At 46.6% G+C, this 18,330-nt stretch overlaps 1 protein-coding gene across 2 annotated transcripts in view; it reads right to left on the bottom strand.

Annotated features, from left to right (window-relative positions):
* Nucleotides 1–18,330, bottom strand: part of LOC129659633 (contactin-associated protein-like 2) — a 648,365-nt gene that overhangs the window by 68,870 nt on the left and 561,165 nt on the right. For both annotated transcript variants that reach the window (XM_055591213.1, XM_055591212.1), the window contains exon 8: nucleotides 7,356–7,592. In XM_055591213.1, the coding sequence (XP_055447188.1) occupies nucleotides 7,356–7,592 (237 nt within the window). The remainder of the gene's footprint in view (nucleotides 1–7,355; nucleotides 7,593–18,330) is intronic.

The raw sequence follows: 18,330 nt of genomic DNA, 5'->3' as shown, positions 1-18,330 counted from the left end.
GTGAAGAGGGGCAACAGAGGATGAGATGGTTGGATGGCATCACCGACTCAACAGACATGAGTTTGAGTGAACTCCAGGAGATAGCGAAGGATGGGAGAACCTGGTGTATTACAGACCAGGGGGTCCCAAAGAATTGGACACGGCTTAGTGACTGAACATCAACAGCAACAGTCTCACTCTGAGTCTTCATCCTGGCCAGCCAGGCCCTTTGTGATCATCCCCATTGTCTCTGACTCAGCCTCTCATTATTCTCCTCCTTGCTCACTCCTCACCTGACCACACAGGCTTCTCTGCTGTCTCCACAGATGCCAGCATGTTCCTGCCTCACAGCCTTTGCACCTGCTGGTTCTTCTGCCTGGGGCCCTCATTTTCCAGCTATCTACCTGCATGGAGGAACCCTCACTCCCTTTAGGTCCTGTTCAAATATTATCTTCTCAGTGATTATTTCTGCGACTTCCTTATCAAAAGCACAATTTACCTACTGCTTTCCCTTGGCCAGGCGCCCCCCACTCCTTTTCTGCTTTATTTTCCCCCCATGATAGTTCTTTCCATACAACATACTACAGAGAGCGCTTCATTTATTTATTGTTTGTCTTCTTCTGTTCAAAAGTAAGTTCCATAAGAGTAAGAACTTTTGCTGATATCCTTTTTTTCAAAAAATATTTTACTCTTTATTTATTTATTTGGCTGTGCCAGGTCTGAGTTGCAGCATGTGGGATCTGGTTTGCTGACCAGGGATCAAACCTGGACCCCTGCATTGGGAGATTGGAGTGTTAGCCACTGGCCCACCAGGGAAATCCCTGTTTATGTTCTTCATGACTTAATTCCCAATGTCTAGAATAATGCCTGACACACAGTGTGTGTGCTAATTGCTCAGTTGTGTCCGACTCTTTACAATGCCATGGACCGTAGCCCGCCAGGCTCCTCTGTCCATGGGATTTTCCAGGCATAAATACTGGAGTGGGTTGCCATTTCCTTCTCCACACAGTAGGTGCTGAATAAATACTCATTGAGTGAATGAATCATGGTTTTCCTGCTTCTTCTTCTTTCCCATGTTTTCTTTGCAGAGTAATCTTTTCAAAATGCATAATTAATTAGTTGTATGGTTCACATAAAGCTCTTCAAATGTTCCAGTTGCTTACAGGATAAAGACATACATTTTTAATATAGCTGATGATGTCCTGCCTGAAAGGCTGCCAGTTACTTTGTTTTAAAATCAAGTCAGTTACCCTTTCACTGTTTACATTCAAGCTCCCTTGCACTTGGCTTATTCCCTAGAAAATACAACTCTTCTTCCTTCCTCAGGACCTTTGAACATGCCACTCCTTTTTCCCTGAGCTGCTTCTCTCCCCACCACTCAGGGATTTTACCCTATTTTTACTTTACTATAATAGCATTACAAATAATCTATTGTTTGACAGTGAAGGAGATGGTTAGGAAAGTTGTTTGGCTATATGCAGGAAAAAAGTCAACTGTCTTCAGTTTTTATTTTCCACTTTACTTCTGGTGTTCTGACTTTGTATGATCACAGCCAGCTTTCTTTCTTGTTTTTTTTTTTTACTGGTGACATTTATTTTTAAATTTTTAATTGGAGGATAGTTGCTTTACAATGCTGTATTGATTTCTGCCATATTTCAACATGAATCAGCCACAGGTATACATATGTCCAACCCTCCCTCCCCTCCTCCACCCCATCCCACTCCAGGTGGTCACAGGGCACTGGGCTGAGCTCCCTGTGTTATACAGGGACTTCCCACTGGCTGTCTATTTTACATATAGTGGTGTATATGTTCGGAGAAGGCACTGGCACCCCACTCCAGTACTCTTGCCTGGAAAATCCCATGCACGGAGGAGCCTGGTGGGCTGCAGTCCATGGGGTCACTAAGAGTCAGACACGACTGAGTGACTTCACTTTCACGCATTGGAGAAGGAAATGGCAACCCACTCCAGGGTTCTTGCCTGGAGAATCCCAGGGATGGCAGAGTCTGCTGGGCTGCCGTCTATGGGGTTGCACAGAGTCGGACACGACTGAAGTGATTTAGCAGCAGCAGCAGCAGCAGTGTATATGTTTCAATGCTACACTCTCAGTTCATCCCACCCTCTCCCTCCCCTGCTGTGTCCACAAGCCTGTTCTCTGTATCTACATCTCTATTGCTGCCATGCAAATAGGTTCATCAGTACCATTTTTTAGACTCTATACATATATATATATATATATCTCCAGTTTTAAAAATATATAGCTGTATTCATTCATCCTTTAAGCATTCATTTCTTTAGAGTATACTTATTTAGTGCCCTGTGCAAAGCACCATGGAACCAAGTCTTAAAGGTCCAGACGTGGACTGCCTGGCTGGTGTGGAGTCCACTTCCAAGACAGACACCCACCTCTAACCCCTAGTACAGTCCAGGTCGTGCCTGATCTGGGGATACAAAGAGAAGTAAGAGAGGGCTCTGTCTTTGAGGCTAAAAGTCAGAGCAACCAGTAATTATGCCAAAAAAAAAAAAAAAAAACAAACAAAACCCAAAAACCAAACACACACAAAACAACAAAACTCTGGACATTTTTTTCCCTACTGTCTCTTTGTCATTGATCCCTTTATGTTTTCCAGCTCATTAAAATCAGTATTAAGTTGTTTTCATTATTTTCTCTCTTTCTGGCTTTCTTGGACTTTGTAAAAATGATTTAAAATTTCTCTAACTGCTTTGCTTAATGGCATTGGGAACGATTTGCTTTGAGGAAAAAGATGAGTCGGACTTTAAAATTTATATATAGTGAACATCTATAAACAGGAATGGCAATATTCTGGAATAATAAAATTTAAATAATATATTTATTTCTTTCAAATAATAGCACAAGAGAACCACTAAATGATGGGAAGGAGAATATTAATATTTGTTCATTAAAATAAAATATTATTAAGATGGAGAGACACTTCACTTCCTGCAGCTCACATTTATCTCCCGAGTGAATTAAAGCAGTTATAAGGGAATGCTCTTTTATTGGCTGCAGCAAATAATGTGCCTAACAGATTTATTCTCCCCTGGCCATCATCACTGCCATCAGCAAACACTCACAGAGCACCTGCTCTAGGGCCTTTCATCTCGCTGGGAAGACAGGACGCATGTATAACAGAGACGGGTAACCACACAGAGCACTGAAAGCCGACAAATGACAGCAAAAGTAAGCGTGATCGGAGTTGAAAGGAGGGAGCAGTCATGGAAAGGAGGTGAGACTCGATCTGAGTCCAGAATGAAAGGCAGGTAGGAAGCTACAGAGGAAGATGGAGCTTTTCCAGAGAAGGGAAATGGAGTGGGCACCTGGGCAGACATCCTTGGGGTGCTTGGGGAGTAGAGAGTTCCCGGAAAAGGAAGAGTAGGGAGGTGTGGCCTCAATATGTGGGAAACTGTAGATTCAATCTGTGGGCTCTGGATAACTACTGCTAACACACGCACAGACACACACACACACACACACACACGTGTGTGTGTGTGTGTATTATTGTTGTTCAGTGGTTAAGCCGTGTCCAACTCTTTGCGACCCCATGGACTACAGCACGCAAGGCTTGCCTGTCCTTCTCTGTCTCCTGGAGTTTGCTCAAACTCAAGTCCATTGAGGTGGTGATTACCATCCAATCGTCTCATCCCCTGTCATCCCCTTCTCCTCCTGCCCTCAATCTTTCTTAACATCAAGGTTTTTTTCCCAATGAATCAGTTCTTCACATCAGGTGGCCAAAGTATTGGAGCATCAGCTTTAGCATCAGTCCTTCCAATGAACATTCAGGGTTGATTTCCTTTAGGATATACTATGCAGGCATGTGTACAGTGAATTACACTCAATAACTCATTTGACTTTCGCAACACAGAATCACTGTGTCAAAGATGAGGAAACCAAGGCTCGATGTGGCTCATGACTGCTCCAGACCCCACAGTCTGCAAACACAGGAGCAGAATTAAAATCCAGACATTCTGGTTCTGCACCCTGAGCTCTCACCCAGGAGCCTGGTGGGTCCTGATGGGAGGTGGGGGGACTAGGGACCCCTCCTGTGGCTCCTGTTTGGTAGGGGTGCTGTGTGTGAAGGAAGACCTTTTCTGGCTGAGGAGGATGGGGTGGCTGGGAGCAGAGTGATGTGGGAACAGAGCCTCCTGGACATGTGTTGAGGTGTATCTATCCTGAGGAGGGGCCCCAGGGTACCTGAAGCAGGCTCCCCTTAGGCCTCAGCGGACTTGCAGGAGGAGAGGGTGGCTGGAGCCCCTGGGCAGGTGGCCTCGCAAACACAACCTCATCCATCTGCCCAGGTGCCATTCACATACAATGTGCCATGTGTGCCGTGACACGGGTCGGGAAGCACTGAATCAGAAGACATTTGCAAGGAGGATAGCAGTGGGGAAGCGAAGGAGGGGCCACTCGGGAAGGACACGGTTGGAACAGGACCCACAGGACTCATTGGGAATAGACCCACAGGAGGGGGAAGGACGGAGCGGTCATGGTGACGCCAGGCTGTGTGTTCCGTGTCTGAGACGCGGCAGCACCATCAGAACCAGGGGGCGGGCAGGTTCCAGGAGCATTGAGAGCAATGCAGCTCCCAACATGTCAAGTTTGAGAGATGCCAGGGCATTTAGTTAAGACTTCTTATTTTATTTATTATTTTCTTTTTTGGATATTTTGGCTTAGTCCTTATTGATTTCTTTTTCCTGAATGAGTTCCTCAAATTTGTTTAGCTTCAAATCTCAATTCATAAAATATGCAGTATTTGGAGTGTGAAAAAGCCAATTTCCAGCAACAATTGAGGATGGCCTTGCAACCCCTAAAGAGAAGTTGACTGTCTATACTTTGCAAATGCCCAGTGTGTTCTAGAGATCTCTGCAGCAGAGAAACAGCGCTGGAGAACTCTGGATCCGGGTTCAGGAACACCCGTTGGTTGTGCCATCACTGGCCAAGTGTGCAAATCACTGAACCTCTCTTTACTCCACTCTGTCACCTGCAGGAAGAGGGTAGAATGGACTCTTCCTTATAGAGTGTGTGCTCTTGGGAATTCATGCATGTGAAATACAATACAGCTTCGGGCTTCCTTACATGGGAGCCATTAATACGGAAACATTAGTTAAAGCTTTTGCACATGACGAATGCCCATAAACAAACACGTGAGTGCTTACAGGGGCTGGTGTAGGCTGTGGGGCAGGAGTTACTGGAGAGGGTTGGGACCAGATGGGAACGCAGTGGTAGCTTGAAGAGCAGACAGTACAGCGTCTACTGGGGCGTGTTCATGACATTCTTGAAGAGTTAGAGCTGAGAGGCAGCCTCCCTGCCCACCAAGGAGAGCCTGGGACATGAGAGTGGAGAACACCAGTGGATTAAACAGCGATTTAATCTGATGCAGAAGAAAGAATGTGTGAAATCCTGGAGAGCAGGAATTGCATGCTTTTCTGCTTCTTTACTTCCTAATTTTACTCACTATTTTTCTCTGGTGAGAACAGTGGCAGTTGCTTATTAAGAGCATCTCACATATGTAGAAAGTATTACCTGGGAGAAACAAGTCAGCTATTGAAACAGACATACTTTGTGCTCACATCATTGTCTTTTTTTCTATCCATCTTTTTATAGAGCTAAATCAATATTGGGGCTGCCCTGGTGGCTCAGATGGTTAAGAATCTGCCTGCAATGTGTGAGACCAGGGTTTTATCCCTGGGTTGGGAAGATCCTTTGGAGAAGGGCATGACAACCCATTCCAGTATTCTTGTCTGGAGAGTTCCATGGACAGAGGAGTCTGGCTGATATTGTACAGTCAAGGCTTTTTCATGTCTTTACTTAACTCTTTACAAATATTTTTCTTAATGGATACATAGTATCTCATAAACAGTGACTCCCTTTGACTAACCATTTTACTAAAATTGAACTTCTAGGTCCTCACCAATTCTTATTATCATAAATAACATTATAAACTATGATGAACATCTTTATGCTGAATCTTTGTCTGATTTTTGGCTTATTTCTTCAGAATTAATTTCTGAAAGGGAAAATCCTAAGGAAATTTATCTTTTTCCCCCATCTATCTTTCAAACCTAGTGGCTCAGCTCCTAAAGAATCTGGCTGCAGTATGGGAGACCTGGGCTTGATCCCTGGATTGGGAAGATCCCCTGGAGAAGGGAACAGCTACCCACTCCAGTATTCTGGCCTGGAGAATTCCATGGATTGTATAGTCCACAGGGTTGCAAAGAGTCGGACATGACTGAGCGACTTTCACTTTCAAGCTGAACTGGGTTAATAAGAATCATTATTAGAGTGAAAAAGTTGGCTTAAAGCCCAACATTCAGAAAACGAAGATCATGGCATCTGGTCCCATCACTTCATGGGAAATAGATGGGGAAACAGGGGAAACAGTGTCAGACTTTATTTTTTTGGGCTCCAAAATCACTGCAGATGGTGACTGCAGCCATGAAATTAAAAGATGCTTACTCCTTGGAAGAAAAGTTATGACCAACCTAGATAGCATATTAAAAAGCAGAGACATTACTTTGCCAACAAAGGTCCGTCTAGTCAAGGCTATGGTTTTTCCAGTGGTCATGTATGGATGTGAGAGTTGGACTGTGAAGAAGGCTGAGTGCCAAAGAATTGATGCTTTTGAACTGTGGTGTTGGAGAAGACTCTTGAGAGTCCCTTGGACTGCAAGGAGATCCAACTAGTCCATTCTGAAGGAGATCAGCCCTGGGATTTCTTTGGAAGGAATGATGCTAAAGCTGAAACTCCAGTATTTTGGCCACCTCATGTGAAGAGTTGACTCACTGGAAAAGACTCTGATGCTGGGAGGGATTGGGGGCAGGAGGAGAAGGGGATGACAGAGCATGAGATGGCTGGATGGCATCGCTGACTCAATGGACGTGAGTCTGAGTGAACTCCGGGAGATGGTGATGGACAGGGAGGCCTGGCGTGCTGCGATTCATGGGGTTGCAAAGAGTCGGACACGACTGAGCGACTGAACTGAACTGATTAGATCCCATGGAAGAAAAATCTTGGTATTTAAGATGCTATGACCCTGGAAGCTGTCCAGGGAAGCTGCAGAGCTTTCGTCACCAGAGAGCAAGATCACAGAGAGGCAGCCTCCATGTCTACAACCTGTTCAGTGTCCTTGGGAAATGAGAGACACGTGCTCCTTGACACACCCGAACATTTTCATTTGTAAGAGAGAGATTGTAAAGCTTCAAGGGTCTTAGAGCTCCTGTTTTCAGAGAGGAAATGGGTTCCTGGGGGGTTGGTGTGTATGTGCCTTACAACCGGTTAGCTGTCTCCTAGAGATCGACCATAAGCTCATTTGTCCCCCAACACTGAACGTCAGAAGGCTAGGGATCCTGGCCCTTACCGGTGGGTTTGACAAGCGCCGCCAGGAAGTCGGTGGTGAAGGAGCTGACGTAGAGGAGGATGCAGGGCGCCTTGGTGGTGCTGAAGCTGAAGCGGATCTCCTCGCCCGCCAGGTCTGGGGCTCCATTCTGCGGGTCCGGAGAGTTCTCCGATCTGCTGCCTGAATCCCGGGTCCCGATCGCCGGCACCTGGAAGTTATACCGCAGCCACATCCCCTCTTCAAAAAACGCACCCACGTCTGTCGAAAAGGAAAGGAAATGGCAAGATGAGGAGTCGGATCGCGACACCGCCTGCGACTTAACCTGGGCAGACGGTGAGCTCTGTCGTGGCCACGACGGCCGTTCCTGGAGGGTGGACCGACTCCAGGAGGGCGATCAGACCGGGAAAATGTCTAAGCAGAAGGATGTTATTTCATCAACACGAACACCCCACCAAAACAGAAAAAGCACATAACAGAGTATAGCAATCTGTCACCTCAAAACTGTAATAGTAAAATTAAGAGATGTAAATCATACCAGGAAAAAAAAAATACTTCACATTTAGTACTTAGACTAAATAATTTAGGTTGAAGAGTGATGCTGAGAATAAAAGTGAGACCTGGGTTCCATCACTGGGTCAGGAAGATCCCCTGCAGAAGGAAATGGCAACCCACTCCAGTACTCTTGCCTGGAGAATCCCATGGACAGAGGAGCCTGGCGGGCTATAGTTCATAAGGTCACAAAGAGTCGGACACGACTGAGCAACTAACACTTTCACTACTTTATTGTTAGGGAACTGTTGACCAAAACCACCTGCCTTGGCCAGGCGCACCTTCCCGAGTTGTCTCACAACAGGAGGTCCTGATACAGAACACCGTGCTGCCCCTGAAAACTAACCAGGCGAATTTGGTGGGGACGGGGTGGGTGGGTGAAAGAGGGAGGAGGCAAGCAGCCTCCCAGAGTCCTTCTTGCTGGAATCTACCTTGCTGAGCGATGCACACGCCACCAGGGAGGGCCCTTAGTCAGAACAAATACGGACCGAGCCAGATGACTGGCAAGAGACAACCTGGGAATTCACCCCGTAACCATAAAACCTGAGACCACAGGCCACGTGGCGGAGCAGTCCTGGGTTCCCTGACCCTGCTTCTCTCTGCCCGGGGCCCCCTTCCCAGTAAGGTCTGTTTCGTTGGTATGTGCATCTTGTTGGACAGTTCATTTCCAAGTGTTAGACGACAGCCCACTCTCTGGCCCCAGAAGGGGTCCCCTTTCCTGTAACAGTATCACATGCACCACTAATTCAACGTGCTCATGGGCAGAGACGGGAGTTGCTTTGGAGGTTCACCCAGGAAAGTCCCGGAACCCTGATGACGCCCTGGGAGGCTTTGGGTATCGTGTTCAAAACCACAAGACCTGAAATTACAGGGAACTGGGTTCAATCCGGTGCTGCCATTAATTGCTTACATGGCTTTAGGAGAAGTCATTTAGCCAGCTTCTCTAGGCCTCGGTATTTTATATGTCAAAGTGTTAGTCACTCAGTTGTGTTCGACTCTTTGCTACCCCATGAACTATAGCTTGCCAGGCTCCCCTGTCCATGGAATTCTCCAGACAAGAATACTGGAGTGGGTAGTCATTCCCTTCAAACCCGAGTCTCCTTCATTGCAGGAAGATTCTTTACTGTCTGAGCCACGAGGGGAGCCCTTTATATGTGAAAGGGAGGTAATTACAGAGAGAATTACAAAAGGTAAAGTAATTAGCACATAATAAATAGTACCTATTATTATTATTATTAAGAAATTAGTAGAAAGGTCACTCATCCTTCATCAGTTTTTTTCTGTGGCCTAATCAATGCTAATGGAGAAAGCAATGGCACCCCACTCCAGTACTCTTGCCTGGAAAATCCCATGGATGGAGGAGCCTGGTAGGCTGTAGTCCATGGGGTCACTAAGAGTCAGACACGACTGAGCGACTTCACTTTCATTTTTCACTTTCATGCATTGGAGAAGGAAATGGCAACCCACTCCAGTGTTCTTGCCTGGAGGATCCCAGGGACGGGGGAGCCTGGTGGGCTTCCATCTATGGGGTTGCACAGAGTCGGGCTCGACTGAAGCGACTTAGCAGCAGCAGCAGCAGCAATCAATGCTAATTGGTTTTTACTCATTTCCTGGCAGATAAGCTCCTGCTGTAGTTTTCCCTAGTGTTTACTTTCTCATGTTCTAAAACCATCTCCTAACTCCCTGTGAAAGGTTAGGGCCCGCCAGCAAGACTTGCTTGTCTTCGCAGGCACTGTTTTACCACTCACCCTTGTGTGCCCTTTAAAAGCATTTCCCACACTTCCTTGCCCGTGGAACCCGTTATTCTTGTTAAGACTTGACATCTGACTAAATGAACATTTGCTATTTAGTTGCTCAGTCGTGTCCAACTCTTTGTGACCCCATGGACTGTAGCCCACTGGGCTCCTCTGTCCATGGGGTTTCCCAGACAAGAATACTGGAGTAGGTAAGCATTTCCTTCTCCAGGGGATCTTCCCAAACCAGGGATCGAATCTGGGTCTCCTGCATTATAGGTGGAGCACTATACCGAAAATTATTTTGTGAAATTACTCCACGTTATAATTAAAAGCAGGGGACCCCTTTTAAAAGGATTCTTTCCTCTGGGAATCTGGAAGTTTGTGGTTGTGAAGGAAGCCTGATACAGAGAGAGTTTACATGGTGCAGTGATTATACAGTGATTGTGGGTGAGCCTTGGCTTTGCTGCTACCCAGCCGTGTTAACTTGGTCAGCGGCTTGAAACACCCTAAGGCTCTGTTTCCTCCTCTGGAAACTGAGGTCTCATAGGTTGTCGGAGGGTTAAAGAACCCATGGCTGACACTTATCCCAGTGCCTGGAATATATGACAGGGGTCCAATAAGGTTACTCAGTCATTTTACAAAGACAGGTTACCGATGGGGCCCACATGGGGTCTCATTGATAAGATGGCTCATTATGTTGACCTCACAAAGAATAAAATCACAGGGATCCTTGAGACTGACCAAATTGCCCAAATGACATTCTGTTTTCTCACTGGCGCCAATCTCCTCAAAACTGTGAGATCACCAGATTCCACACCTCCAGCTACGTGACTATAGGACTCAACTACAGGCTAAAAATTATCCAACCCTTCGGAGAATTTTTCATTGGTGGGGTATAAGAAGGACCCTGTCAGAAAGGGAGGACATTGGTTCTTCTCAAGGGCCAGTCACCCTCTGTTCTCCCTCTAGTAAATTTCCCTTTTCTTGCCTGACTGCCTGGCAAGCTCTCTATTTCTCTGCCCTCATCTTAAACAGTTACCAGTGTCTATTCAGGGCCACCTGATGTGAAGAACTGACTCATTGGAAAAGACCCTGATGCTGGGACAGATTGAAGGTGGGAGGCGAAGGGGACGACAGAGGATGAGATGGTTGGATTGCATCACCGACTCAATGGACATGAGTTTGAGTAAACTCTGGGAGTTGGTGATGGACAGGGAGGCCTGGTGTGCTGCAGTCCATGGGGTCGCAAAGAGTTGGACACGACTGAGCGACAGAACTGAACTGAACAGACTCAGGCCACAGATGACACCTGACCCCCACCTAACCCGGCCACACTTATAATACCCCCCAAGCACTGCTGCAGGGGGTGCCTCATCCTGCTTCCCCCAATCCGCGGTGCAGGGCTCTGTTAACCACAAGCTTGGGCAGTCCTGTTCTCCTGGCTCTCCCACCTAAAGGCTTTTTGCAAAGGTCTGTCTGTGTCTGCATGTACACGCCTGTGTGTGTGTGTGTGTGTAGGGAGGGTACTATTGGCATTTGGTGGGCGGGGATGAAGCCTGCTGAGTGTCTTGTGCGTGTGGGACCGTCTTAGACAATCAAGAATTGTCCTGATCAAAATGCCAAGAGGTGTCTTTGCTGGGAAACACTGGATCAACAAGTACTTGATCCACGTGGGTCACTGCACGCCTCGCCGGATGCAGAGATGTGGCTAATGCTTCGACGCCTTTGAAGAACCCTCCCGTCTAGTGGTGGGGGGAGGGGAGACACGGCGACCCTTGTGAACACTGTGTGGTGAGAGTTCTGGGGCTCCACTTGGCAGGTTAGGTGAGAAGGACTCCTTCTTACTGCCTGGAGGCCCCTGCTCTGGCTTTTCTACTCTCAGCAAGTACCTACCGAGGCTCAGCCACGTGCCAGGCACCATGCCGGGTGTTGAGGTTACAATCCTTGCTATAGAGGTGCTCTCTATCTAGAGGAGGATTTAGGCTAAAAAGAGACATCACCAGAAGGCAGTGTGCTCAGCACAGGATCAGGCTGATATAGGCGGCACGTGGAACACTAGGGTTACCAGCTTTGTTTCCAGGGCTCCAGGAAGACTTCCTGGGTGAAAAGAACTTGAAAGAGCCAGAGGCTTGTCACCTTTGTAAAGGTGAAGAGGAAGATGAGCCCCTTTCTAGCTGAGAGTGCAGCATGCAAGAACCCTGGGGGGTTGGAGAGTGCACAACAGGAGCTTTGTGCCCCCAGGTGAAATTCACACGAGCTTAGTTTTTTTTTTTTTCTTTTTTCTCTTTAACAGTATTGCGCTCACTAGGGTTAGGAATCCAAGACTCACCAGGCTTCCTACATTTCAGGCTGGGAGTTGGAGAAACTGTGAGGAGACAGAGGCGCTCCTAACCCCAAGTCATTCAGATTCGAGCTGAACAGACACACATTCCTAGGACCCACTGATGTGATGGGGCCCAGCATCTGGTGAGGGAGGGGAGTGTTTGGGGAGGACAGGCAGACCGCCTGGAGCAAAGGCACCAAGGGGGCTGTTTTGCCAGCAGAAAGGTTCTACCAGAAGATGCAGGGGCCAGCACCTAAGGACAGGTCTGGCTGGGCCACACAGAAGAGAAGAGGGAAGGGGGAGGGCTAGAGCTCAAGGCCAGAGGGCTGTAACAGGCCAGGGTTGAGTGGACCGGGCTGATGCACAGGAAGAGACAAACGTTATCAGACTTGTGAAACTCGAGATCGAGGAGCAAAGCACCTGGGCCTGGTGGTGGGGGAGGCGTTCAGAGGCTGAGGAGGCAGGCAAAGCCACCGAGACCTCAGGCGCCTGAATCACGGTGCAGTGCATCGCTGGCAAGAATCTAAGCTCCCCTGTGTCAGACTCTCCCCAGGTATTTTCTTCCCACAGAGCGGGCAGCACTGGGTCCCCGATACATTCCTCAACAGGCCCGGGAGCCGGTTAATATCCTGGTGCTCAGCCCCAGAATTTAGCTTGGAGAGTCTGACTCAGAGGGTTTTGAGAATCAGCATGGATAAGAGGCAATGCTCAGGGATATAGAGCTCAGGGATACAGAGGTCAGGTCCCAGGAGCCAGAGCTGAAAGGATAGTGTGCCTGGGGGTGGGGGGTGGTGAGAACTTAAAAGACTTCTCAGCTAAACTGGCGACGATCATTTCAAGGCAGATCATGAAGGGGAATGGGGCAAGATAGGGATTTTGGATAAACAAACCCAAAATATGCCACCGAGAATACTTTCTGGCGTATTTCAGAGTCATCGTTAGGAAGCTTTATGAGTTCACATCTGTTTTGGAGGAAGGGATACACCACGCTTACAAGAGCTGCTCTGAAACCATGTCCGTCGTAACCCGACTGTTGGAGCAGCTGGGGGGTGCTGAGAACCAGTGAGAGTTCCAAGTGGCAGATTTACAGCTGTCATTTCATTGTCTCAGATCGTTTTAAGGAAATGGCAAATCAGGGTACTGTGATTTCATTTAGGAAAATAATACACCCATCCCTTCTGAATGAATGACTAAAATTACACTAACTTCACAAGCCCAAATCACATCTTTTCCCCAATTAAATGATCAAAAAGTATTGATTTAGAATGCTTGATTTAAGGGTTTATACTGATATGAGATTGTTTAATTTTTGATACTCGTGTTTTTGGATGGAAAAAACGAAAAATTTGGTGTCTAGTTATTCTAATATTCTAAGATTCTTATGACAGACTTATTGAATTATACTTCTCAAAAATTTGAAGCACATTACACCATCTGTAGGTTTAGGTTCATAAAGGTTATGGAGACCTTGAAGTAGACAGATAATTCTGTCTTAACCATTTCTTGGTCCTCAAAACAGATCATATGTAAACTACCCTTGAATGTGGAAAGTACATCTGGAAATATTTAAAATAAAATCCACATTCATACACCCCAGAAAAATACCACACAGGTTTTCTTCTCTCTGTCCAACCAAATCCCTGATGTTTACAGCAGGAAAAACAAACAAACAAACAAACAAAAAAAACAGCTGGCACCCAGCCCTCTTATTAAATTGTTTCTCATCTTTTTCCCCTCCAAGTTCTATTCCTTTTGCCTTTTCACTTAGGATAAGTTTTGCAACCTGTATTTTTAAAATAGACGTGACTTGTTTTGTTCTCTAACTTTCCCAGGAGGATCCAGAATTGAAAAAGTCCCCAGCTCACTGATGGGTTCTTTTCCAAGACTTTATTTCGAAGTCAGTAGCTTGCAACTTGGAACTATTTCCCCATAGAAACAACATTTTCAGTGATGGTTTGCCAGGAGAGTCTACAAATGCTGAATGACTCTGGATGGGTAATAAGAGATAATTGCAGAGTGCCGCTGTGTATTAGGAATTAAAGCAGAAACAACAGCAGCAACAAACGTTGAGGTGTACCGTGAATGTGAGAACCCCAGGGGCCCAGGTTCCCACAAAACTTTCATCTAACAGATCCAGGGGTGTGCTGGTAAAGGTTACACGGGCGGCTCTCCTGTGGGGAGCCCTGGTTTGGTGTTTGCCTGTTCCCCTGGTGTAAACACACCCACTTTGGCTAACTGCAAGCTGCCACTACGGCATCACTAACTCTGGAGCTGGGAAGAGACCTTCACAGTTGGTCTTCCTGCCACTGTGAACTGCCTCCATCCGCAGTCACTGACCCAGTCATTCCAGCAAAATAGCTTTTCTGAGTCTCCATATTGGCAGTTGTCTTAGCTTAGGCTGCTAGAGCAGATTACTGTAATTGTGTGTCTTAAACTACAGAAACAGAAATCTACCCTCACAGGTTTAGAGGCTATCAATCCAAGATCAAAGTGCTGGCTGATTTTGTTCCTGGTGAGAGTTCTCCTGGCTTGTAGGTACAATTTCTTGCCAAGTGCACACATGGGAGAGAGAGACAAATCTAGCTCTCAGGTCTGTTCTTTTAAAGGCACTAATCCCATTATAAAGGCCCCACCCTCATGACCTCATCGAAGACTAATCGTTGTCATCCCTCAGTATCCATGGGCTTTGCAAGGGGCACTAGTGGTAAAGAATACACCTGTCAATGAAGGAGACATAAGATACTCAGGTTGGGAAGATCCTCTGGAGTAGGAAATGGCAACCCATTCTAGTATTCTTGGCTGAAGAATCCCATGGACAGAGGAGCCTGGCAGGCTACAGTTCATGGGGTCACAAAGAGTTGGACATGACTGAGCGACTGAGCAATGACTAACTCAAAATCCATAGAGGATTAACTCCAGGACCGCCCCCCTCCAATACCAAAATCCTTGGATGCTCAAGTCCTTTAAATAAAATGGCATTGTATTTGCATATTCCTGAATACTTTAAATCATCTCTAGACTACTTATAATACCTAATATAAATGCTCTATTTATATTATATATATATTATATATAAATGGTGTTGGTGTGTTGATGGTGTACGGCAAACTCAAGTTTTGCTTTTTGGAACTTTCTGGAATTTTTTTTCCCTAATATTTTTGATCTGTGTTTGGTTGAATCCATGAATGTGGAACCTATAGGCACAAATGGCTGGCTGTACCACCCATGGCCCCAGCTCCAAAACCATGGCACTGGGGCTTAGGGCTCCAACATGTGAAACTGTGGGCAGGATGCATACATGCAACCCATAAATGCAGGCTTCCTTCTTTTTATCTCCTGCTGCAAACAAACTTTAATATTTGCTTCCTCCTTTCTGCCTTCCAAAGCACTCTTCTACCTTATCCCGGCTACCCTGGATCTGGAAAGCTCTGTTCAGCCTCTATAAAATTTAGGAGAAATTTCTGCAGAACAGACACTGCCTCCCCAGCCTCAGGGTCATTAAACTCTTTCATGGCTGAATTCCACTGCTCAGAATGATCGCTCTCATTAACTGTTTTTTAATTAATCATCAAGTAAGAAAATGAAATGAATTTTATGTAGCTCTGCTCCTGGAGACCTTGGCTGCCACCCCTCTATGTGTATCCTGGTCCTGAATCAGGCCCGGCTCCCTCCAGGGCAATCTGCAAGGCCCAGCTCTGTTTAAACTTACTTCATGTTCTGGTCCCAAGGCCCCACTATCCTGAAACACGACCAGTTTTTCTCTTGGCCCTGTATTGGCAAAATCTACTTTTTCTCTCCAAGTATATACCACTCTGAATTTCCCTCCGGAATTTTTAAATTCTGTTTGTTTGATGTTTTCTTCAATTCACCATAATCATTTTGGGCCAACGACATTGGACCCAGATGGGTTAATGTTCACCTCTATTTATTCTGTCTCCCCAGGTGCATACATGTCTATTGTAGCCACTCTTCCACCATTCTTTCTAAAGGTCAGGTCACTGCCAGGTCAGTTTCTATGCAATAAGCTTCAAGTGTCTGAATCCATACAAAGGAGAAAAACACCAAGAAAAAATCTCCTACATTTAGCCTGACTGGCATGTGCTTCCCACGAGACACAGGTGTAAAGTTTATTGCTGGAAACACATCAATAAACTATATGGTCTATGAGTTGACTGTGTAGGAGCCGGGGGGCCATCTCACTTGGAGTTTAAGAGCCAAGAGCACTGAACAACTCTACTAGTGTCCTAAACAGGAAGACAGTCTGCCTCCAGAATTTCCAGGGTCGTGCTCCTAAAACCCATAACAAGCATCACTGGCGTAAGTGGCAGTTAACAGGTTAGAATGCTTTTGGGAGATCGAGAGAGATGAAGATGCCACAGCAGCAAATTTCAGCTGAGACATGTGTATGGGATTAATGTGGTACAAGCAGAGGGCGGGAATCAAAAGGTTGTGGGTTTTAAGTCCTGTGTTGCCGCCATACCTGACTCTATGACCCAATTCAGGAAAATCATTGAATTGCTGTGGACTTTAAAACATGCCCATCTTTAAGATTGAGCCCATACTGATCCAGCTGGCACTCAGTCTTTTCCATATTTTCTTCAAATATTTATTAAGAGCTTTCTTTTAAGCCAGGCAGCTCTTTGAGACTTAATAGGGAGTAAATGACATTTAAGTTAATCACCAAAAACAACTGGGATGACCAGCGTTAGTCAAGATGGCTAAAATTCAGGGGGAAGTGACTGGAAGAAGCTGGTGAAAAAGGGAGTGGCATGTTGAGGATTCTCTTGTATAGAAAGTAACAGGCAGCAGACTTAAGAGAACAAACTCGCGGTTGCGGGTGTGGGGTGGGGAGTGGTGCGGAGAGGGATAGTTAAGGGAGTTTGGTATGGTCATGGACACACTGCTGTATTTTAAATGGATAACCAACAAGGACCAACAGTATAGCACATGGAACTCAGTGTTATGTGCCAGCCTGGATGGGAAGGGAGTTTGGGGGAGAATAGATACATGTGTGTGTATGGCTGAGTCCCTTCGATGTGAAATTATCACAACATTGTCAGTTGGCTATACCCCAACAGAAAATTAAAAGTTCAAAAAATTAAAGGCCAAAAAAAAAAAAAAAAAAGAAAGAAAAATAATGGGTGGCCCTGAAGGGTTTTAAGTAGAGTTGTATAAACTCTACTTTGCAGTTTTAAAAGATCATTCTGGCTGCAGTGTAGTGCAAGGGTGGGGGAAGTGGAGAGCATGTCGCTCCTAAACTTAAATTTCATCCCTTTTCTTAACATCTGGGCTGTCATTTGGGTGGGGAGTCCCTAGAGCCATTTCAGAGAATCTGTGCATCTTCTGAAATTTCAGGCAAACGTGAGCAAATGTGTATGCACTTTTCGGGGGGAGAGGGTTAATAGTTTTAATCAAATTTCATGACCCCAACTCAGAAATTTAAGGAGAAAATAATAAAAAGGAGTCCATTCATTAATCACCGTTGTTAAGCTGTGCTTGTGCGGCGCTGACTCAGCCCCTGGAATGCCCTGCCCTGCCCTGCCCTGATTTTCTGACCCTGCTCCTTCCTGGGCGCATCTCCCGAGCTCTGCTCTGGTCTCCCCTGGCTGGGTGACTGGCGTCCTCACCTCTACTTTCTCCTTATCCCCTCCAGGCTGGTTCTCACTCACTGATCTGGTCAGGATACCGCCCACTCTTTGCTATGAGCCTCATGCCGCACACAGAGCTCCTCCAAGAGCGCCCCCAGCTGTCTGTCATAACTTCAGTCTAATACGTATAGCCTTGTTTGCTTTGAAACATTTCTTGGAATCTTACTCTGCGTTAGGCCCACGCTGATAACAAGAGCAAAGGTACCCAGACTTTTCCCCCAAAGGATCCACAGTCGGTTGGGAGACAGAGGAAACACACCAGGGAAAGGGAGCTTGAGGTTTAGAATCACCAAGTGTTGGGGCCTGGACAGCAGGAGGTGAGCTGGGCTCTCTCTGGGGCGGGTGATGGGAGGGCTGGAGGAGGCACTCAGAAGGGGTCTCTGAGCTGGGTCCCGACAAGCGAGGGCATCTCGGTAAGATGTACAGGGCGGCCAGGGTGCTCCCGGGAAGGAGGAAATGGGCATGATGAACAAAACTCAGAGGAACGCAGCCGCGTGGGGTCTGGAGCTTCTGTCCGAGTGTGGCGGCCTCCTGCGCTTTAGAAGGATACGTTTGAGGCCAAGACTCAAAGACGCTGATCTCATCATCTGTGGGAAGGCCTGCCTGTTGGTATCTTTCAGGTGTATTTCAACACCTCCTGGGGAGACACCGGTGTTAATCCATGTTATCAATGGAACCCCACTGAGGTAGCGGGGTCTAACTCGGTGTCAAGGGTGGGCTAACGGGTGAGAAAGAAGGCA

Source organism: Bubalus kerabau, chromosome 8 (assembly GCF_029407905.1).
Source record: "Bubalus kerabau isolate K-KA32 ecotype Philippines breed swamp buffalo chromosome 8, PCC_UOA_SB_1v2, whole genome shotgun sequence".
NCBI lineage: Eukaryota > Metazoa > Chordata > Mammalia > Artiodactyla > Bovidae > Bubalus > Bubalus kerabau.
This window is presented reverse-complemented; position numbering and strand designations above follow the sequence as displayed.